General features: G+C 48.4%; 2 protein-coding genes across 4 annotated transcripts in view; one reads left to right on the forward strand and one right to left on the reverse strand.

The window, feature by feature from the left end:
* Nucleotides 1-23880, reverse strand: part of PSMG1 (proteasome assembly chaperone 1) — a 475801-nt gene that overhangs the window by 235325 nt on the left and 216596 nt on the right. The gene's annotated exons all lie outside the window — the stretch shown is intronic.
* On the forward strand, nt 404-18389 carry ETS2 (ETS proto-oncogene 2, transcription factor). 2 transcript variants are annotated; one of them, XM_081800092.1, is made up of 10 exons: nt 404-534; nt 4688-4759; nt 7200-7311; nt 8444-8563; nt 8810-9010; nt 10774-10857; nt 11909-12130; nt 12851-13114; nt 15132-15250; nt 16113-18389. In XM_081800092.1, exons 2-10 carry the CDS (start codon nt 4688-4690, stop codon nt 16326-16328), a joined length of 1410 nt encoding a protein of 469 aa, XP_081656218.1. In that variant the 5' UTR covers nt 404-534; the 3' UTR covers nt 16329-18389. The 2 variants fall into 2 exon arrangements, with proteins under 2 accessions (XP_081656218.1, XP_081656226.1); XM_081800100.1 differs by having other exon boundaries at nt 15136-15250.

Raw genomic sequence — 23880 nt, forward strand, 5'->3', positions numbered from 1 at the left:
CCCCCTCCTCTGCGCTCTCCCTCCCCTTCCCTCCCCTCCTCCACCCCTTCTCGGCTCTTTCCTTCCCCTCTCCTCCACTCCTCTCCCCTCTCGCCTCCCCTCCTCTGTCCTCCTCCCTCCTCCCCTCTTCCTCCTTCTCCTCCCCTCTTCCACCCCTCCCCTCTCTCCACCTCCCATCTTCTCCCCTCCCTCCTCCTCCCATCTTCTCCCCTCCTCTCTCTTTTCCCCTCCCCCTTGCCCCTCCTCCCCTCCCCTCTGTCGTCTTTCCTCCCTCCTCCCTCCTCCCCGCGCTCTGAAGAGCGCGCCGCGAAGGGGACTGGCCGGTTACTTCCTCCGGTGGCGGCACAGACCGCGGTGCGGCCCCATCCTCGAGCTCCCGGAGCCGCCTGCCTGCCCCCGGCCAGCTTCCCGGCTCCCGGCCCCCCGACCAGGTGCCCGCGGCCCGGCCCCCCAGCCCCGCCGCCCTCGTTCGCGTCCGACGCGCACCGCGGAGCCCGGCCCGGAGCCGCCGCCGGCCCTGCCCGAAGCGGCGCGGTAAGAGCGGGGCCCGGGGCTCGCGGGCTGGCGGGCCGGGGGCCCGGGAGGGCGCCCTCCGGCGCGGGTCCTCTCCCGGGGACCCCAGGCCCCGGGCGGGGGACGTGGGGAGCCCCGAGGTCCGGATCCCGAGGCGCAGCCGGGGTCGCGGCGGGGCGGCGACTGTTCCCCGGCTTCGGGCTCGCTGCGGGTGCCGGGGCGGCTCGGCGGCGGCTCGGGGGCGGGGGGCCCGGGCAGGGCGCCAGTGGGCCCGGCCGTGACGCGCCGAGCAGGCTGCGAACTTGGGCCGCGGCCGCGGGTGGCCGAGCGGCCGGGCAGGGCGCGCCCGCCTGTTTCACTTGCTTTTGTTTTTAAAAGGAAATGCGGGTCTGGTGGGGGGCTTCTTGCAGAGGGCGCCCCACGGGCTGATTTCGCGGCCGGGTTGGGGGGGACGCAGCGGGGGGTATCGGAGGGGCCCCGGCGCGCCCGGCTTCGCGGGTGACTTACCCGAGCGCGCCGGGCCCGGTAGGATCGGGGGCGCCCGGCGCCTAAAGCACCTGGAGGCTGCAGCTCCCCGAAAACGTGCTCGGCCACTCCGGGGCCCGGCCGGGGCGGCGGACGAGGGAGGCTCCCGGAGGGCGAGACCCCCACGGGCGCCCCGGGACCTCCGGATCGGGGGTCCTCGGTGCGGCGAGGTGGGCGTGGGAGCCTGTCGGAAATGCGGGTGTGGGTGTCCGTGCTGCCTTTATTTTCGCGTTCTTAAAGGATTTTGAATGAAAGGTTAACGTTTCTAAGTATGTGGGTTTTTTGGTTTTGTTTTGGATTTTGTTTTTGTTTTTGTTTTTCTTTTCTTTCTTTCTTTTTTTTTTAAAGCATAGGAGACTTTTAAAATACTGGCCTGTATTCAGTTTCAGTGTAGCTTAAACTGGTAGTGACGAGCTACTTATTTAGAAAGTAGAGAAATGAGCAGTCCCCTTTGGAGATAGAGGTAATTTATTTTAATTCACCAGCAAGAGGTTATGTTTGTCCTGCACAATGGAGGCGTCCGTGCGCTAGCTGCCTGTCCACAACACCACCAATCAGGGAGATAAATCTCCCAAGTTAAGGTTTATTAAAATTCTGAGTAATATCACAGTACAGTAAATGTTAGCACTGTGGGCCCTGCAGGGAAATATTCACTCATTTCTGGGGTTAGTCATTCCTCTCTCTAAACTGATAACTTTCAAAAGAAAGAGCAAACCAACCTTCCAGAGTGGCAAATGGGTTTGTTTTTGCTTTTGCTTTTCTGATTTACCTAAATACAAACCTGTGCTCTGATCTCTCACATAAAGAATCACTCCTTCCAGGAAGGGTACTGTTGTTCGGCAAATCCTCTTTGTTTAAAATTTTACTGTTCTTCGCTCACACGTTTCTGCCAGGTTTTCTTTTTGTTGTTGTTGTTCAGAAGCAGCAATCAATAGGGCAACACCGTGAGGACCTAAATTTGAAATCGATTTGGGTAGAGAAACTTGACCTGTCTGCCACCTTAACAAGCTTTGTGGAGTAAAATGAGTGAACTTCAATTTCATTAGTTATGTGTCTGCCTGAAACCCAGGTGGAGGGGCACTCTGATTCCACATGGTTTTTACAAAACAAATTAAAAGCTGGACAACAAAAGAATTCTATTCTGTAGCTAGTAATGAGAGCTCTTTATGTGGGAGTGGTAGACTGCCTTTTCTTCTGGTATTTATACCCAAAAACCAGGCGAGCTTTACCCATTGCCTTCCATACCAATTCTCTGTCCATCTCCGTGAGGCTGAAAAAATGTACGCCAAAGTCAGCAAGTTGTCGGCAAACCAGACTTAGAAAAAGAGCTGACCTAGTGGGCTCAGGAAGGATCATTGGTAACAGTTAAGATGTCTTTTTATGTGGGTCTTCTGTTTGAGGTTTATTTAATCAACAGGTAACAGGATTTAGTTCATGAAGCTCAGACTTAAGGAGCATGGACCATGGTCTAATAACATTTGTATGTGCTCTCCACTCCATAGTGATGTGGTGGGAGAAGGCCCGTGCCTCATCATCCCGGTTACCTTCCCATGGAGCAGCTCCACTGGGATTGATGTGCACTGTGCCCCCTTAGTTAGCCCTGCAGTAGCTCTGTGATCCTGGGCAAGTCATCGGAGGTCTCTGGGCCTCCCTTGCCCTGTAAGATGCAACATCACTGTAAAATGTTACAACATCCATCTCTCAGAAATGCCAGGAAGATTCAGTGAAGTGGGAATGTGTGGTCGCCCAGCATGGGCTTAACTCTTGTCAGTAGGATCCTGTCCGTTCAGGGATCATTAGTAGTGAATATTGATTCCTGAGTGCACGTGGATGACATGATCCACTAAGTGGAGATTCTGAGCCAATGGGGCCACTTTGGATCCAGGACAACCCTTCCTCTGCTCCCCTCCTGCTCCATAGGACGATTAATTTATTGTCAGTGTTCTCCAGCCTTCACTGGCCACCATGATAATTACTCGCACTCTGAGGGTTTTAACAACCTTCCCCAGTGCCTCTTGCCTGCTCTGCTTGGTAGACTCTCCTCCCACGCTGCCTCTCTAGCCAGGGGTGTATGTGTGTGTGTGTGTGTGTGTGTGTGTAGCAGTTGGGAGGTCTGGTTTAGCCATAATGTTGATCATAAAGAGAAAACAAAGTACAAACTCGAAGGAGTCATGGGGAAATGTCCTACTTGCCACCTCCAGTAAGCCCTATCAATTGCACAATATTTTAATTACTCAGAGTTCCTGGTTGTAACAGGTGGCAGCACCCAGGGTAGATTATGGGGGAAGACAATGAGGGGGGCCCTGTAAAGCTGCCCATAGACCTTCGGTTTCAAAGCCGGGAGGCTGGCTGGTGAGGCATGCCCCATGGGGTAAAGGTTACTATCGCTGATGCTAGCCCAGCTTCTTCGAAGATGAGTTTTAGTTTTAGTTGCTCCGTATTTTCATATACCACTCTGGTGGCATTATCTTGGTACCTTTCTTACTTATTAATATAGAATTTACCCAGCCAGCCCTATGTTAGGGCTCCAAGTTCAGTTTTCTGTCTCCAGCAGTGTCCAATTGCAAGCCACGTAAAAACTCTAAGTTTTCTAATAGCTACACTCAATATAGGAAAGTAAGTGAAGTTAATTTCCATATATTTCAATTAACTGAATACATTCGGAATATTATATAAACATGCAGTAAATATAAAGTCATGACTGAGATACTTTACTTTTTTTTTACACGATCTTTGAAATCTTGTGTATTTTACATGCAGAGCTCATCTCAGCCCATCTTAGTCATGTGCCAAGTGCTTGGTAACTGCAAGTGGCCAGGGGCCACCGCACTGGTCAGCGCAGGTCTGTCTAGTAGAGGCCCAGACTCTATCAAAGCAAGTAAGACTGCTCTGTGATCAGCATTACTTGCCCTTGAAGAAATGCACAGCTGAGCAACACACACAGCAGACCTATTTCGAGTTTGTGTAGTCCACACAGGAGGGTTTGGGAGAGGGCAGGGGGTTTGGCCTGAAGCCGTGCTTCTGGGAACCTTTTCTGTCCTTCTGGGAGTGCTTCCTCACAGCTTAGGGAGAGGCTAGGACCTCAGAGGCTCTTTCCAGCGTCCTGACCTGGATCTGGATCCACCAGGAGTTCCCAGGTTGAGCTGACTGCCTCTTCTTACCCCCGCCCCCCTGCAGCAAACGGGAGGTGGCTAGTGCCTGCCCAGCAACTCCGCCCCCCGCCCCGAGGGTGTCCTGCACCCTGAGCCAACCGTGGACATGGCAGTGAAAAGCAGCTCACCCCGCTCCTGTCATGGGAAGATGAGGTCCTCCTGGCTCAGCTCCCCCAGCCAGGCTCCCTTGGGAGGCCCTGCCTGACCAGCCAGACAGAAAGTGACTTTATCTGTGTGCTTCATCTCTAAGTGGAATTCAGGAGAGAATCAGCATTATTATTTAATTACTTAAATAGCATACCCTTTGTGAGGAGGGCCTAAGACGTAAGAACTAGCATTTAGGTTTGAATGACCTGTCTTGCTGTAGACCTTGACAGACTCCGCCAGAATTAGGGTTGATGGAGCCAGTAGAGACTTGTTAGAAATGTGTGTGAGTTGTTGCCCCTGTGACTCTTTCTTTATGTCTTTTCCTTTCTCTTTTTTTTTTTTTTTTAAAGATGAATGACTTTGGAATCAAGAACACGGACCAGGTCGCCCCTGTATCTAACAGTTACAGAGGGACACTGAAGGTAAGAGAGCAAGTCTGAATTTAAAAGTTTTTAGAAAACATTGAGGAACTCAGTCTCTAGGAGGAAAAACCACCTGCTGGGTCCTAAAAGACTGGTTCTAGCCCCAGCCTTTTAATTTACGGGCTGTGTGACTCTGGATTGTTTGCTTAATCTCTCTGGGCCTCAGTTTTCTAGTCTATAAAATGGGTCTCCTGATGCTCGTTCTACTTGTCTTCCAAGATACGAAACCATTTAATTTGCAGATGGGGAGGCCTTTGTGGTTTATTTCTGAGACTCCTGGCAGGTGAAAAATCCTATGATTCTCAGTAGGACAGAGCTGGAGAAGCTGTCTCCACTGCCCTTCTGTTCCCCCTTGGGTTTTCCCAGGGCGATGGGCTGGGTGTTGAAGAACTGGAAAGGAAAGAGCTGAGAGGTGGAAGACCGGTGCCGCAGTGGGGGCTTCTTCCCTTCAGAAGGGCCAGTGCCCACGGGGCTGCAGGCAGCCTGTCGTCCCTGCCACAGAGAACAGCGTGCCTGTTGGCGTAAACCAAACACAGATGAACAATGAAGGAGCCTTTAACGGTGCATAATAACCAAATTTCACGTAGTTTCTATCTTAGTTCCTTTTGAGAACGTTCTCGAGTAGCACAAACTGATCATTTCCCCTTTGCCTTCTCCAAATGTGACAGCGAGATTGCATTGTTTTCTTAGCATCGTGTAGTAAACACGTTTCAGAGCACAATTTTAGATTGGCCTCCTCCAGTCTTATAGTGATGTATCTCTGTCCCGTTATATTTTCCTTTATAAATCCTTCGCAGGTTATTTGGGAGAGCCCAAAAAGCCAGAAATGGGCCCAGGCTCTCCTTGAGTATCATGAAGGTCATGAAACTTCAAACCAGAGAGTTTTCTGGTTTGATTTGGTCAGATGTTTTCAGCGTGGCAGAAACCGTACAAGAAATTTCGGTATTAAGTTTGCAGCCACACCCTGGGAAGAAAAATTCTTCTATAAGTTAGAAAGGATTTGATGATGCCCATGTGATTTCTGGGTTTGGAGAAGAAACAGTCGTTGCTGAAATTGATGTGTTGAAATACTCAGTGTGAATTTGTATTGTCTTTTGGCTTCCTGGTTTTAAAAAAAGAACTTCCAGTCAGGAAAGGAGAGGCATGTCCTTGGTCACCCGGGGAAATGCTGTGGGAATTTTAAAAATTGATTGGCTGTGTCACCAAAATTAGCCCTGAAGCAGTTTATACATCTAGATGCAGATTTCAAACTTGATTGTTTTTTCCCTTAAGGTTTTGGCAGGTGGACATTATTGTCTTGGGCTCCGGGCCGGGGGCGGGGCTGGGCTCCAACATCATTGGGACATCATTGTCTTGAGTGTTTTCGGCGAAGTCCCAGCTTCTGCCTACCTTCTTACGTAATGCGTCATGCATTGTTCTGCATTTCTAAGAAGAAAGCACACAAACCGATTTTATTTGTAAATGTGTTGCACATTTTTTTAATTGATGACTTAACAGATGGGTCATTGTATTACACATAACATGGGCTTTCCACTTTATGTTGGAAAAATATAACCATCTTTTACGTTGTTCCTCAGCAGGTCAGGCAGCGATGAATCAAGACTATATCTGTTACTTATAAACAGGTCTTACACTAAAGGCGATCTCTTTTGTAAAGGTTAGATGAATTATCAGAGATCACCACTGTGTGTGGGGTTTATCTTTCTCTGTGTCTCTGTCCTCTTCCTCCCCCTAAGCTGTACATAGTTTTACTTGAAACCTTTTTTCCTTTGGAAATCTTTCCCCTTAGTTGATGATGGGGGGCAGGGGTCTTTTCAAAACCTATACTTTTGTAAAATTAAACCCTAAGGAATGTTTTCATATGTATTACTGTCTTCTGAACCATTGGAATTGATGAGAGGGAAAGAAAATCTAGTTTTAATTAAAGCGTTTCACAGTTAAAACGTAAAAATAAATGCTTCCACAAATAGTTGAGCTCACTGTTTTCCAAGTTTCATTCAGTCATCTGCCTTTGCTTTACTGCAGTGAGCTAAAACTGTCCTGCTTAGGGTCTGACTCAGTTTCCCTCTGATGGGGCAAAGGGGCCAGGTGTTTGGACCAGCTGGTCTCTAAGCCCCACCCAGCACTGTTCTTCTAAATTTCCATTATTTTTAGGTTTGTTTACTTAGTTTATTCATTGAAATTAGGCCATTAAAAAGAAATTCCCAGTCATTCTGACTCTGTGAGGTCAAAGCAATGATCCAGAGTAAAATAGAATCCTTTCCATCACTTTGACTGTAGAAGTCTGGACAGAGCATTGACCGGTCAATTCCTTTTATGGCTTTATAATTGCCAGTTTCATGAGGGTGTATCACTTAGATGACCCATGGACCACTTTTCAAACAGGTAATTAAGTAAGTTTAAATATTAATTTCAGTCTCCTTTTCCATCTGTTTCGCAGCGCCAGCCAGCTTTTGACACCTTTGATGGGTCCCTGTTTGCTGTTTTTCCCTCTCTCAATGAAGAGCAAACACTCCAAGAAGTGCCAACAGGCTTGGATTCCATTTCTCATGGTAATTTGTTACTCAGACTTGACCAATTGTGCATAATTTCCCGTAGTTCAGTTAATAAAAAGATGACCGTTGGTAAGCGACAAAGGTTGGTGTCTTGAATCTTTGGTTTGAAAAGTCAGATGGTGGCTCTGAACCTGGGAGAAGACAGTTTTCCTTCTTTATGAGCATGAGGGTCCTGATGTCGTCCGCTGCCAGATGCACCCCAGACTGCCGGGGGAGCTCCTGAGATTTCCAGTGGGATGTTCTCATCACTGTAGCAAGCCCAGGCCCCATCTCCCAGGGGCACCTACAAAGCAGACCATGAAAGTGCCCTCCAGCTTCTCATTCTGGGGTCTCTTTATTCGTTAGATCATCCCCTACCCTGGAGTCTTGGGGCAACAAATTATACTTGCTAATATTTGCCCGTCTGCATTTACTTCTGTAGTTCTTAATGTCATTGTTTATTATTTTTTAAAGGGATAACAGTCAGATAATGCCTATACAATTACTGTGATAGGGTTATTAGTTGGAAACATTCCAGAGATTACTTCGTCATATGAAGTAGGTGCCTAGAAAATACAGCCTGGAAAATTAATTAAAACACATAGGCTTGCATAAGCATGCCATCCTGAGCCGGTCATTTATCATTCTTGAAATTGCTGAGGGAATCCAGAGATTGCTTTTCATTAAAAATTGCAGATGTGCCGACTTTACACATGCTAAGAAGTCCCTTTGCCTGCTGCTTACTTTAATGGAAATAACGTCAAACTGTGCATTTGCCTCCCTTTAAAACTTCTGACCAAAACCATGTGCTTTCTTTCATTGTCTAAAAATTTTAAAAGAGACTTAGATAGAAATTTCATCTGAGGATAGTTGGGTTTTTTTAATGAGGTTTTGCAAAATAATTTGCAAAATAAAACTTGGGTTTTATTTTAGATTTTTTTTTATAAGTTTAGTTATGAGATGTATAATACTTTCTCAATTCCTGCTGCCCCCCCGCCCAATTTTTGTTAATAGTTATACTCTTCTAAAGAATACTGTCAAGGTTTGTGATTGAAATTGTTCCTTCCTGAAAACTAAACTGTTTCCCCTAAATTCTCTATCTGGTCTTGCCAGCTTGAAGTCCTAATGTCCCCGTGGGGTTTCTTTCTAGACTCTGCCAACTGTGAATTGCCTTTGTTAACTCCGTGCAGCAAGGCTGTCATGAGTCAAGCCTTAAAAGCTACCTTCAGTGGCTTTAAGAAGGAGCAGCGCCGCCTTGGCATCCCAAAGAGTAAGTGCGTTCTAGTCGTTTCTCTGAGTCCGCGTTGTACTCGGACAACAAATCTGACCGCAGTCGCTTGAGCTGACGCTCTGACTCAGCACTGTTGCTGGGGTCTTAGAACTCCGCTGGGTGGCTTGCTCCTTTGGCCGGTCTCTGGGACACATCTGGACTTTGTGGGTCGGTCGGGAGTGACTGCGGTCTAACTGCCTCCTCCCGTTTTCTCCCTGTGTTCCGTCTTTGCCCCCCTCCCTGCAGACCCCTGGCTGTGGACCGAGCAACAGGTCTGCCAATGGCTCCTGTGGGCCACCAATGAGTTCAGCCTGGTGAACGTCAATTTCCAGAGGTTCGGCATGAACGGCCAGGTGCTGTGCAACCTGGGCAAGGAGCGCTTTCTGGAGCTGGCTCCGGATTTCGTGGGCGACATTCTCTGGGAGCATCTGGAGCAGATGATCAAAGGTACCCGCTGAGGGACTGGGTGCCTCCCCGCTGGGGAGAGCCGCGGCAGGGAAGGGAGATGGGGGATCGGGGCTCTGTAATCCTACGGTCGGGGTTTCAAATTATGTAGAGTAAATTGCTGGAAAATGCCATGGGGGTGAGTCAAATGTGTGGCAGTGATTATAGGTTTTTTAATCCACTAAAGTCTGTGTGTGTGTGTGTGTGTGTGTGTGTGTAGCATCAAGGATAGCCACAAGGCAGTAACCTTAGTCACTGCCTTGTGCACAGTGATCTGATGGCATGCATCCGGCGAGTACGTGTTGCCCCAGATAATGGAGGCCAGCGAGAAGTCCTGTGTTTTGTGGCTCACCTTAAAGAACCCAAAGAAGAAAGTCAGCCTCAATGAAAGGGAGCCTTTATTCAGACAAACCCCGTGAATTTTACAGTGAATTTTCCTAAGACCAAATGGAATCCAACAACAAGAATTTCTTCTGGTTTTATGTATTTAAACGAATGCAGAAGTAATTGATAACATATTTATACACGGACACTCTACAGAAACCGGCCATTGAACAAAAGAACTCTCATCATATAGAAGGTCTTGGTTTAGACCTTAAAAGAGTGTTGACAGCAGTGTTAAAAAATACATCCAGTTAAAAAGGGAAAAAAAAAATTATAGTGCGGGATTAGGTTAAAAATATGAGAAAATTAGTTCTTTGGTCGAGTTCGGAGCAATAGTCCTCGTTCACTTGGTTTTAAACACTGAGTTTCAACACCGTTTACAGACTCAGAATCTTTAAAAGACCTTAGGATTCAGCCACCCTCTCTTTCAGCTGTGGCTTCTGGGGGCCAAGGAAACTTAAGTTTGGAGACCCCCAAATTCTCCCTGAATTTGGACAAGTCTGATTGGACAAGTTTCTGGTGAATCTGTTCACTGGCACGTTGGGCCTGTTTTGTGGTCACTCCGGGTGTAAGTCTGAGGGTCTGGATTTGTGGATGCGTGTGGCTCAGTGTGTTTGTAGGAAGTAAGCACACACAGAGAATGCTAACCTTTTCCTTTTCAAAGTCCCAGGGCACCGGGGCCTCCTTCAGGTTCCCACAACACTGCTGGCCTCTCTCAGGCCACACTCACCTCACCCTGGAGAAATGAGGGGCTTGAAGCCATGAACCATAACCTCAAGAGGGCAGGAGCTGGGTCTGCTTTACTAACCCACTGTATTCCCAGCCCCTGAGACAAGTGGCACTTCATAAATATTTAACTGTCTGTTGACGGCACAGATGAATTAAATTCACAGTCTAGATATTTAAAATTATGCAGTAGAACATTTCACTTGGCCAGTGACAGCATTCATTTTGGAAAACTTACTCTGGTTATTAGGAAATGCGTTGCCATCTCGAGTTTTTGAAAAAGACCAAATGTTGAGGCGCCTGGGTGGCTCAGTTGGTTAAGCGTCTGCCTTCGGCTCAGGTCATGATCCCAGGGTCCTGGGATCGAGCCCCGCATCGGGCTCCCTGCTCCGCAGGAAGCCTGCTTTTCCCCCTCCCTCTCCCCTTGCTTGTGTTCCTTCTCTGGCTTTGTCCCTCTCTGTCAAATAAATAAATAAAATCTTTAAAAAAAGAAAAAAAGACCAAATGACACCGAATACCATCAGCTTAAATGTGAAGCGTAAATGCATTTAGTTATCCTAAAATAACCATAAAGCAGTAATTTAGAAATAAATGTTTTTTCTTGCATAGTTTTAACCTTGATTTGCAATCCTGTGTCTCCGGTGTCTGTTTTCCAGAAAACCAAGAAAAGACAGAAGATCAGTATGAAGAAAATTCACACCTCAACTCAATCCCTCATTGGATTAATAGCAATTCACTAGGTCAGTCCAATCAATTCTGCCCTGAAGACCTTGGTGTTAACTTTTTCTATTAAATTGGGACTCCCACCCCCCCAAAAAATAAATAAAATAAAAATAAATTTGCTGGAGGTCCAGAGGCCAGTCTCAGCCTGCGCTGTCCCATTGGGTGACCACACGTGGCCGCTAAGCTGCTGAGCACTTGAAATGTGGCTGGTTCACATTGAGACGTGCGGTAAGAATATAATGTGCACCGGCTCTGAAGAGCTTAATGGAACAAAGAATGCAAAATGCCTCCTTAATAATTTTTAAGATACTGATTACATGTTAAAATGATAATTGGTAATATTGGGTCAGGTCAAATATTAAAATTCATTTCACCTGGTTCTTTTTAGTTTGCTCCTGGAACTACTAGAAAATGTAACGTTGTCTGCGTGGCTGGTGTTATCTGTGCATTGGCCAGTGGGGCTTCAGGCAGGGAATAGAACACGGGGTGGAATGAAGCGAGCTGATTAGCTGCTGTCAGAGCTAGCATAATCAATAAGGGGTGCCAGGCACAGGAGGCATGTAGAAAGCAATTCTAAATTTGCTCTGATCTTTGGGGTCTTTCCCTCTGGTCACTGACACTGATGAGTATAGGTTATGGGGGGGTCCCGCTAGCCAGCAGAGGGAGGGACTGTTCCCTTATAAGTCACATACTGGGTGGCAAATCACTCCGTCTCTCTGAGGCTTACTGCCCTGGGAAGCTGAATGAGCCAGTGACCTCTGCCATTCCGAGAGTCACGTGAAGGCGTTTGCTAGATAGAGCCATAGAGATGCTAACATTGAGGTGTCACATCTTGGCTCCGAGGCAGCAGGCGTTTTGGAAGGGGGCTTATTGGCTGAGAGCATGAATGGCTTGTGAAGAGGAGGTAGTGGAAAAGCCGCCTGCCAAAGCCCACTTTCCACCGTGGTTTCGGGGAGGGTTAGAGCATGCAGAACTGGTTGCATTTGATTCGGGTTGAGGGCACAGAGGGTCTCTGATGACCCCACCACTCCTGCTTCATAGCTCTGCTGTCCGGTTGCTCTGTCCCAGGCTTTGGTGTGGAGCAGGCAGCGTACGGCGTGCAGACCCAGAATTACCCCAAAGGCAGCCTCCTGGACTTGCGTCCATCCTCCTCGGCGCCCAGCGTGCTCGGTTCTGAGCAGGAGTTTCAGATGCTGCCCAAGTCTCGACTCAACACCGTCAGCGTCAACTACTGTCCCATCAGTCAGGACTTCCCGAGCGGGAGCTTGAACCTGCTCGCCGGCGGTTCTGGTAAGTCGGAACTCCCGCAGGCTCCGTCCGCAGGGCCGGTGGTTGGATTCCAGGAGCCACAGTCAGACGGAGACGCAGTCTGCATCCTGAGTGGCCGTCCGGCACTGTAACTGCAGGGGACGGCTTTGCTCAGCACGCGTGGGCTCCCGCTGTGTTTCAGGCTCCCGGCCGGGCACTGCGGGTACCGAGTAAACGAGACAGGGCCCCTGCTCTCGCAGGTGGATTCCTCCACCCGGTGGGGTATTTTGGGAGAAGATGCAGGAACATGACATTCCTGCAGTCAGTAGCATCCCCACGCCGAAGGGAAACCACTGTCTTGACTTTTGTCCTCAGAGATGAGTTTTTCCTGTCCTTGGGCTTCATAGAAATGGAATCCTAGCGTTACGTTTTCTTTTGTGTTGGTGTTTTGCTCCTCCTTATGTCTGAGACCCAGCCATGCTGTTGCTCTCTTCATCGCTGTATAATACTCCATCCCTCGAAGGTGCACTTGACCCACCCATGCTGCTGCAGATGGAGGATGCGGTTAAATAGGGCATCTGTCGTAAGAAACGAGTGGCTGGTGAGAAGTCTAGGACTCTGCACCAGCAGGCTATAGGTGGAGTGGTGGGGGTGTTGCAGCCCCCAGACCAGCCTGTGGGACGCCCCCCTCCACCGCTCGGCAGCACCGGATGGTTCGCTGTCCTGGAGGACTCAGAGTTTGCGCCCGGCTGTCTTTGCCAGGGAAGCCCCGGGACCGCGACTCCCCCGAGAACGGCACGGACAGCTTCGAGAGCTCGGACTCCCTGCTGCAGTCCTGGAACAGCCAGTCGTCGCTGCTGGATGTGCAGCGGGTGCCGTCCTTCGAGAGCTTCGAGGATGACTGTAGCCAGTCCCTGTGCCTCAGTAAGCCGACCATGTCCTTCAAGGACTACATCCAGGAGAGGAGCGACCCGGTGGAGCAGGGCAAACCGGTTATACCCGCAGCAGTGCTGGCCGGCTTCACGGGTGAGTGTGTCACGCCAGCCCTCCCCATCCCCTCCCCGCGGCCTGGCCCCAGCGCCGGGTTCCTCCAGGGTGTTTCTGGTCCGAGCACATTGTAGCTACAGCCCGCACTTGGTGCGTGGCTGTCCTCCTGAATCGGGCAGGCTCTACCCCTGAATTCTAAAAAGGCCAAGCTCATACGAACTGTCGTGCCCAGTGGTGTGGATGGGACTCCATGGGCCGCCCCCTCACCTGGGATGTGCTCGGCCAGCCTGGAGAGGAGCAGACGCGGGGGCCACGGACCTGTGGAGGCTTCAGCTCTGACTCACCCACTCCAGGAATCCCAAAGAATGTAAACTTGCCCAGGGAGGGACGGCAGAGCCAGCTTCAAACAGCGCAGGGACTGTTTACCTTTGCTTGCTTCTAAAATCCATCTTATTTTTAAAATTTGGGCGAAAGCTATTTCAGGCGAGGGACAAATAATAAAGCCGTTTTTAGAACCAAATATTTCCAGTACTTTAGCGAAAACACCAAGATTTTTTTTTTTCATTGCTTCATGGGTCCTTAAATGTGTTTTTTTCATACTTTGACCATATGGAGCCACTGGATTAAAAAAAAAATGCCTACTTAAAATATTCAATAGGTTAAAATAAGAATACAGAAGCATCCATTTTTTTCTTTTCTGTTATCCCAAACATCCACAGGAATGGTCCGGTCTTTCATTTTTTTAAAATGTTTTAAATTAGTTAATTAATTAATTTAATTATTTTGAGAGAAAGAGAAGCACGCGAGCATATGCAAGTGGGAGGCAGGGGGGCAGAGGGAAAGGGAGGGAGAGAACACTAAGCAGACTCCCCGCTGAGCAGAGATCACGACCCAGGGCTCGATCTCAAGACCCTGAGATCCTGAGCTGAGCCAAAATCAGGACTCAGACGTTCAACCGACTGAGCCGCACAGACGCCCTTTGGTGTTTTCAATTTTAATATTAGTTGCCATTTGTTGACTGTCAGCTCGGTGTGGTTAACTAGGCATATATATAGTTGGTTGTCCTTGGGACAGCCCAGCGGGGGTGGGGGCGCTCACCTGTTTGACAGGTGGTACAGTTGGCTCGGAGGTAGACAGCTCTCCACGGTCACACGGGTGACCTGGATGTGTCTGGTTCCAGAACTCCCGTCCTTGGTGCTTTACAGCCTTATTGCTGATGGCCATTGGTTCTTGAGGAACAACGCTTTGATGGGTGTGTGATCTAGGGCGGGGCACCTGGCCTCTGAGCTGCTCCTCATCTTTAAAATAGTTCTTCACAAGATGGTGGTTCTAAATATTAATCCAGGAATGGTATATGGAAAGCAAAGCGTACCTCATCAGAGGCGGTGAGGCCATGGAGACAACCCTAAATGCCCAAGTGGCTCTTGAGTAAACCAAGTCTTGGATTAAGCAATTTGCCCACCGTCATTTGGCAGGAAAGCTGCAGTATAGGATTCCATGATACATGCCTCATTCGGTGGTGAAATGCGCCTTCAGCCACCCCCACCCCTGTCCCACTGGGTGGTTCTAGAAATGAACCCTGAAACTTATTGCATAAGGAACAATTAAACAGGATGAGGAATTTTTTTTTTTAAGATGTTATTTTTTAGTAATCTTATTATTTAGTAATCTTAACCCACCATGGGGCTCGAACTCACAACCCTGAGATCGAGACTCACCTGCTCCACTGACTGAGCCAGCCGGGCCCCTCCAAGATGAGGAATTTTAATGTCAAGAGTTGGTGGCCCTGAATTTTCTTCCAGAAAGACCCAACTCAGCTACCAAGGGCGTAGCGCCCCCTTTTTCAGGAGGGGGAGGGGGGACCCCAGATTGGGTGTCTAGCCTCATGCCTTTGAAGGGGTCAGTCCTGTCACCACGCTTGGAGTTGTGCCTTCACGTTGGCACCCTGCCCAGAGTCGGGGCTCCCATTCCTCAGTCAGCCCGTTTCATTAGAAAGGACTAAAGCCTTGCCGTACTTTAAATCTATAAAAACGTGCAACTCGTCCCTTTCCCCCAGGAAGCGGCCCTATTCAGCTGTGGCAGTTTCTCCTGGAATTGCTCTCGGACAAATCCTGCCAGCCCTTCATCAGCTGGACCGGGGACGGCTGGGAGTTCAAGCTCGCGGACCCCGACGAGGTACAGCCAGAGCTTGGGAAGTCAGTCTCTGGGCTTTGAACCCTGATTTCATCACTCTGGGCTCATAAACTCGGTCCTCTGGGCACAAGGAAGGGTTCGCCGCTGCAGATGAGTTCTAGGGTTCTGTGGGTGTGCGCTTGGGCGCGGGGCAGGCTTCTGCGAGTTGCTCTCTCTTCTGATAAAAAGGCGCAGATGCTACGTCGAGGGTCTTTCCTGACCATCTGAAATGCCGTAGGAAATGTGCTTTTTTCCCCTGGTGGGAACTGAGCCTCTGGCAGCCCGGGCTGGACTTCTGGCCCTGCAGCTCTGTCACGCTCAGCTCAGGCACTCAGAAACCCTGGAGGGGAAGGCCGAGGGCAGACCCGAGACCCTCCCCTCCAGGACAGCGTTAGAGAACCCTGGGGGTCTCAGGCAGCCTTAGAGTGCAAGCTGGCGCCGCCCGATTCCCTGGGGAGGCAGAAGCCTTGAGGAATGCAGAATGTCCCATGGCTCAGAGCCGCACCCAGCAGCTGTTGACTGTGGGGTGTGGAATAAGAAGCGGGGCGGGGGAGGGAGGGGACACAGCATTTCCCTTGTGTCAGGCCCGCCTGGTTGGGAACAGTTGGCTCCAGCACGAAGCCTTGCTGCATGAGACGGTGTGGTTGGTGGGGGGCGGGGGGCCTCACTCTCCCACCTGCACCTGCCTCCTTCCTCAGAGACACAGGTGCTGAAGCAGACCCACCCCTGGGGCCCTTCTGTAGTGGTCAAGTTCTCTGGGGGAAGCAGCCTGAGACTCCTCACTGGGGGCAAGTCATTCACCTTTCCTTAACTGCGAGTGAGGAAAATTGCAGATTTGAACTCTTTCCACCCGTGTCCGCTACAGGTGGCCCGCCGGTGGGGAAAGAGGAAAAACAAGCCCAAGATGAACTACGAGAAGCTGAGCAGGGGCTTGCGCTATTACTACGACAAGAACATCATCCACAAGACGTCGGGGAAGCGCTACGTGTACCGCTTTGTGTGCGACCTGCAGAACTTGCTGGGGTTCACCCCCGAGGAACTGCACGCCATCCTGGGCGTCCAGCCGGACACGGAGGACTGAGGCCCGCGGGGCCCCGAGCTGAGCCGGCCCGGCCCGCGTGGGACTTCGAGTGCGGCCATGCGACCGACTGCTCCAGGGACCCTGAAAGGCGGGATCGAACGCGTCCAGGGGAGTCCCCAAGAAGCAGTGGCCTTATTTCACCGGAAACCGCGGCTTTTCACCCAAAGCAGCGTGGTTTCTCACTTCTAAAGCCTGCTGACAGGAACACGCTATTTATGATGCTATTACATTAGAATGGCCGAGAAAGAAGCACTGGGAAGCCGTCCTGGCTCCGAGCAGGCCGCGGGCCAGGAACGTTCAGGCCGTTGGATATTCTCCAAGGAGCGAGCATGTCTCGGGCACACATGTTTTTTTGGGTTTTTTTTTTTTCCATTTTCTTTTGCCATTGGCCGTCAGGAATCACGAAGGCAGAAGCAGTCTCTGGTTCAACGAGGCGGAGGGTGCAGAGATAGTCGTGCCGTTTCAGAAGTTAGTTTGTATATATGACTGTAATCTTAATAATTGTTGTCAAAATCCTCTCAGAGTCCTATTTAACGAGAACTGTATATTGTAATTTAAAATAATTCTGTAAGTGTATTTGAAATAAGAACGCAGACGTCCGGTGTTCACTGCGGTTTCCGAGAGCACATGCAGCGTCCCGCGAGCACGGCGTGTGCCACGGTGGACGAAGAAGTTGTAAAGTGTGTATTATTTACATTTAATATGCCTACAGGTAGATGTCGAAGAGGGTCAGTCCCTGTTTCTGTTTTGTTTTGCCTGGATGATTACCTGGCAAGGACTTTGTACATTTGGGAATTTTTATGAAACACTTAATGTTATTATCTGGAGGCCCATCTAGCCTCTGCTTTTCTCCTTAATCGTAATGTAAAAGCTATAAAGCAGTATTTTTCTTGACAAATGGCATATGTTTTCCATTTCTGTGCATGCCTTTAAATCCGTTTATACATACAAGACTGATTTTATTTTTTAGTTCGACTGTGTTTCCCCAACAACTAACCTCCCCAACCAGCCATTTCCTTCCCATGCTCCACCTCCGTGCCCCAAATTATTCTGTATGATTAAAATAAGAATGCTATTTTTGGAAATATGTGGCTCTTTTTCAGAGAGCAGGAGGGATTTACGTAGCAGCTACTTTTACTGCAGAAGTAATTCACTGGAAAAAAAATGTAATTTGTAAGAAAGCTTTATTTTTATCTGCGCTCTGTGTGAAGTTAAACAGGTCGTACTGAGCTGAAGCCCGGGGCAGGTGGGGGAGAGGAGGGGGAATCCTCATGAAGCCTCTTGGTCGTGAACAAAACACGACTTTTCCCTCACCTGTGGAGTCGTGGGCTATCTGGACACGATGCTGCTCCTTTCTGCTCAGTGCCCAAGCTCTGTGTTCTTGTTTTCGTGCCCAGAGGCAAAGAGAGGACAAGCGAGATGGGAGAATCCACCGGAGGATTCGAGATGAAAAAAACATGTTGCTCACCATGGAGACTTTCATGGTTGTTTCCAAGGAGCACCTGGGTGGGCATGTATTTGGGAAGCTTGGAAACAATCAAGCCAATGTGGTTTCAGGGCCACATGAGCCTCCCTCGCAATGTGGGGGACACTCGGAACCGTGGCTGACATCCCCAGAAAAGAGTCCGTCTGTCTAATGAGGCTGTGGGACTGGGTGGCAAGGCCAGCTGGGCAGAGCAGCGCCAGAGCTGGGGGACTCAGTCCCAGTACCTACATGAGACCATTTCCAGTGTCTAAGCACAGGATGTTTTTCTCAAGCAGGACATGTTTATCACTCAGAAATCTGTTTATAACATCCACAGACATGTGACTGGGAACATCTTGCTGCCAAAGGGAATCTTAGCCATCGGCTCATTTTATATGGGGTTGAACCACATGAAATTGCCAATATTTGACTTTTTTTATCTACAGAGTTGGGCGGTTTCATGTGATTCAACCTAATAGTTATAGGAACTAAAGCCCATGATAAACCTTTGGTGTGGTAATGAACAGACTTAAGGATAGAGATTTTGTAATCTGGCCTTTTCTTTCTCAAATAATAAAGTATTTTGTTTATATAAATGCCTCCTTGTAAGGGTCCTCCTTTCGTCCCACCCCAACAGGGAGGGAGGAGGGGAGGTGGAGTGAGGATAGCAAAGCCCAATCCATTGTCCGCGCTGCCCCCCGCACCGCCCTCTCCGGTAGCTTTCAGTCTATTGAGAATCACATCTCCATTTAACTGGTTTTACACGTGGGGTCACCCAGCAAATCGTGACCAAGCTGCAACCCAGCTGTGAGCTCTTCCTGAAGGAAGCCCCAGAAAGTGTTGCCTTCAACCGAAAAATTTTTTAGGAAGGGATTAGAATAGAAAGATGCAGGCGTCTTGTCTTTGCCAGGGGATTGGCAGAGCTAACAGAAGAAATTGTAAGGATTCTTCAGTGAGGAACCCCAGTAGGGTTTTTGAGGTTCAGGAACTTTTCTCCAGGATGCCTGATATTGCTGAGCTGACTTACTAGAGGTGAGGGTGATGGTCCTGGGATACAGGTTCTCAAACACACTTCAAATTTAGTGAGGATGCCAACAAACAGGTAGGTTATATCAGAGGTGTCCTGGAGGCCCCTCCCCACGGGCTGGCGAGAACAGATCCCTTCCCCACTTTGCATCAGTGATGTGTTGGTATCTTGAATGTGATCGTGGTGAGAGTATGTGCACCATGAAAATCAGCAGACACTACAAATCAGGGCTCCCCTCAAGCCCCCTCAGGGAGCTGGTTCTTAAACATTTACCAGAACACCACTGGTCATCAGTGTTCACCGTATTAGAAATTAGAACACATTTTAAAATACAATTCCTTTTTAAAATAACATTAATGCTTTTATGGAAAATAACTTTTCCCAAAAAAGTGAGTGTGGCATTGTTTTACATGTTTTCAAATTCCTTTAATGTCTGGTTTAAAAGAAGGGAGCTGGGTTCTTATATTTTCTTCTGCATTTTATCTTGTGATACATTTTGAAAGAAATCAAGTCTCACACGGATATGTAATTGGAACAGAGGAGTATTTGGGAGATGTTTGGGATAATTGTGGATATTGTTTCATACTACACCAAACCTGGCAAATGGAATTTTCTTAAAAGTTCATTGCAGTTGGAATATGAAACCATATCAATAAACTTTCCTATGGTTATAATAAATTCCATTGGTCTGTCTTCCACTTTGAATGGATCTTTTACCCATGTGTGATTTTGTAACATCATGCATTAGTCATTTGGAAAATATTGCTTCAAAATGTTGACACATTTCAACATCTAATATCAAATGATCACCTTAGTTACTATCCTCACCAATTTCACCAGAAAAGTATTAGGAATCTATCAAGCTCACAGTGGCAGATGTAAACTTTCAAAAAATTCAGATTTTCATTTGAAAGCTCAAATGTTATCATTGGCAACAAACACTCTAAGTTGTTTTCTTTGAAGTGACAGACTCATTTACTTTTGAGGACGTAGCTGTCAGATACCCAAGTCTGAACAAACATAACTTGTCTGTTGTTCTTGCAGGTAAAAATGGTGTCCATGGACAAAGTGGTTAGTTTAGCTTGCAACTCACACAAATGCACAACTGCTTTTCCCAGGACAACCAATCTACCTTAGCGTGCAGCAATTCTTTAGATGTCCTATTGATTACCCAGAGGTTAAAACAATGTGTATTCACTTTAATAAAATTAATTTTTACTGCTTTATCAAGGACATTTTTTAATGGAACTGGTATTTTTTTTTCCTATGAGTACACAATGGTAAAGAAGACAATAATGGCTGGGACAGTTTAGTGCTAAGGCCCCAGCAGTTTTACCCACCTTTCCTTTTGCAAAGGTGACATTGAGGATCCCCTGAAAGGGTGCCAGAGCCCCCCAGTTGTCTATGGACCTCACTTTGAGAACTGTTCTGGAAAGCCAAGCAGCTCACCCAGAACACAGAGTGGAACAGGGGGCAGGAAGGTGACCAGGAGTCGGGTGAGGAGAATTTTCCTCTCTCCTCTTGGATCAATGTCCATCCTTCCAATTTTACCCTTCCATAGCCAATTAAGATAAGCAATTTTATTTAAAGCAAAAAGAATTGTCTAATGTTCTACATGTTAAGGAAAAATTCACTCACAAGCGAAATGGATATTCTCAAGGTCCTTCTCCTCCCATCCTTCACTCTGTCCTTTTCCATGTGTCCACTCCGATTCTAATCTTTTTGTAATGTAGTATATTTCACCATATTTTAAAGTTTCATTCTTCTTAACATAGTCGAACAGGTCATGAAGAGATGAGGTACATGTGGCCTGTCTCCCAGCTTGTCCACATGGTGGTGAAGAAGCAAACTTAAATTGCGTTTAGTCCATACCATCTCCTGGTTCTTCCCCATACAGGGGCCCCCAAGGACCTCAGATCTGCAAATGGTGGACACTCATGAGTGGTAATGATTCGGAGTCTGAAGGGGCTGCTCCATTGGGTGTGTGAGGTGCAGGATGTGGGAGCCAGAGCAGGTGGACAAGGAACAGGGGAGACATGGAGGGTAGTAAACTGTTTCATCACCTCTTTGGAAAAATCAGGCAAGTTGGCTATAGTGTACTGTGCTTTGGCCTGACCTTGAATTATTCTCAGCCAGCTGTCATGCACAGCTGCATGACCTTGGCCATGTGACTTCATCACCCTGTGCCTCAGTTTCCCCTCCATAAAGTGGAGTCACTGGGTGGCAGTGGATGGGTGAATCTTTCATTTGTTTAAGATGGCAGGAAGTCAGTGACCTGGGGGGCCTCCATTTAAGTCATGGGCAAAGCGTTCCAGCAGGGGTCCCTGAAGAAAATACGGCTCCTGACAGTCATGTCTCTGTTTTCATACAAAGAAACCCAGGCACAGAGTTCAGCAATAAAGCTGGCCCTTAAATCAATCAAGACTCAGACATAGGTCTTCTGTTTCTCAATGTTGTCCTCTTGCCATGATAACCACGCTGTGTTTTGTTTAAGTCATTATAAATCCTACCCAGGGGCTCCCCCAAGCTTCCAGTTCCTCCTTCTGTTCTGTTTTAAACAGAGTACACAGCCGTTGATTTGAATTTTAAAATTATCCATGAGCCTCCTACCCAAAGGACACACAATTCTCATACACACAGCAGCTGGAGGCAGCTAGTTTAGTTGAGCAGATGCGCAAATCCCATAATCTGGGCCAGATGTTAATCTGTCTTTTCTGTAATCGCTGCATAGAAGGCTGAGGCTCAAAGCAGTGAAGGGGGAAATCCCTTATTGTGTAATTCTTTTGAAACTCCTGGGCAGGGTTTGAACATGTGATTCTACTTGAAATCTGACATTAACGGAAATACCATTTTTGGTCATAGCTGGTGATGACACCTTCACAACTGGAATTGACATTACCCTTGTCCATCTGCTATGAGTAACTGCCCCCTCTTTGCCTCCCAAAGTCAGGTTCAGATGGCAAGATAGCCCAGGATTGCCAAATCTGACCCCCACCAGCAGTTTCCATTTCTATGGCCTCATACTCTGCAAGTAGATAGCCAGGACTCAACACACACATGGAAATGCTGATTCATGGGAGCCCATGGCCCGGGTTGGCTGGAGGATGACATGTCCTGGGGATGCTGGGGACGACAAATGGTACAAAGAACATGAGGTCTCAAGCCAGAGTATTTTGCATTGGCTATGGTCCATTTCTATGTCAAGTCCATGAGAAACATGGTCACCATTTGCTGGTAAACTCCAGCAAATTGGCTACCGAAGAGGTTATTTTTCATCACGGTGCAAATGTGTAATTAATAATTGTGAAATACAGTAGCACTGGCAAGTCTCGATGTCATCCATCAATCTCCTTGAGACTCTGGGAGGTCAGTTTCATTACGTTCATTTTACAGATGTGGGAACTGAGGCTCGGAGAGGTTAAAGCCCTATGTTGAAACTAGAGGGACTTCTTCTGGACTCAGCAGTGGCCCCTGATCCGTCATGCCTGTGGACTCCGGCTTGGGGGTGATGGAGACCTCCGGGGGCTGGAACCCAGAGTGGCCGCTGCAGCTGAGGGACTGGACAACAGCGCTGTCAGTGCTCTTCACCTTCCTACCCCAGGGATGAAGCCAGTCCATCATCTCAAGGACACAACACCCTATTTACAGTTCTTAGATCTTGAGCAAGCAGACTACTGTTTTCCATCACATTTGCATGAGCCTGGGCTTCTGCTTTCCCAAGCTATGTATGGACCCCGTAGCACCCCCCAAGGGAAGCTCCAACAGTTTGGTTAACTTTCACTCATTCATTTTTGTATTCACCCTCCCCCCAACCATTCATTCACAAGCAGCTCTTAAATGTCAACCACTGGGAATGTACAGATTACTGAAAGCCAGACGCTCTCTGCTTTCTAGGAGCCACTTTAGTGAGGGAGCCCAGGAGTAAAGATGCTAAGGGCATGTGAGTTCCATCTAGGACCAAGGCCGGGTTCCCATTGCTTCACCTGCGTCTGTGGCTGGACTCTATTCAATAACCATGCACAATAGCGGGAACATTACAACAAGAGGCGACAAAGAATCAGCCTTGCTGGATGCTGGGATAGGCGTTGGAGGTCCACGAGTTCACTGAAATGTCTCTGCAGTCAGCCCCGCAGTTGGGGTGATCCTCGGAACACAGATGCTCACACACACTCATACTTACATGCATCCTTGCACAAACACACACGTCCACTCACACACAGACACTGCACACACTCTGTCCCACACATGCACACACTCATGTGCACTGTGCACACATACATGCACACTCACACTTCCCCATGCACACACCGCACCCTTTGCTGGCCTCACGCTGACCGTCTCTGCCCCTCCTTCTGTTGGTCACCACGTCTCTTCTCTTCTGGATCGGCTTCCAGGGGAGGCTGTCACACAGTACACAGGCTGGGAGCTCAAGTGACATCAATCTATTGTCTCACTCTTCTGGGGGCCAGAAGCCCCACAGCAAGGCGTTGGCAAGATTGGTCCCTTCTGCGGACTCTCAGAGAGTCTGCTCCAGGCCTCTCTCCCTGGCTTGTAGATGACCCTTTTCCATCTGTGTCTTCATATTGCCTTCCCTCCCCGTGCATCCATGTCCACACTGCCCCTTTTATAAGGACAGTGACATAGGATTAGGGCCCTTCCAAATAACCTCCCTTTAACTTGATTACCTTTGTAAAGACTCTATTTATAAATAAGGTCACATTCTGAGGCACAGGGGGGTTAAGACTTCAATATTTGAGTTCTGGAAGAACAGAGGTCAACCCATAACATCTCCCAACACTAACGAAGTTAAATGCAGCAGAAGTGGACCCAGGGGACAGCAGTCTCACACGTGGACTTGGGTCAGTTGTAAAGATGCACTCCCCACTCACATGGGCTACTACAGATTTGTAGAAGCAGCACAATTTTAAGAGAGAAGATAAAACAGAAACCTAAGAATGGCTCAACTAAAACCACAGAATGCAGAAAAGGAGTTCAAGAAAACAAAAAAAAAGACAGAACAAGAGCAACAGCGGAAAACAGTCAGAAATGGAATAGGTATT

This window comes from Leptonychotes weddellii, chromosome 1 (assembly GCF_054177405.1).
Source record: "Leptonychotes weddellii isolate Sample4059 chromosome 1, ASM5417740v2, whole genome shotgun sequence".
NCBI lineage: Eukaryota > Metazoa > Chordata > Mammalia > Carnivora > Phocidae > Leptonychotes > Leptonychotes weddellii.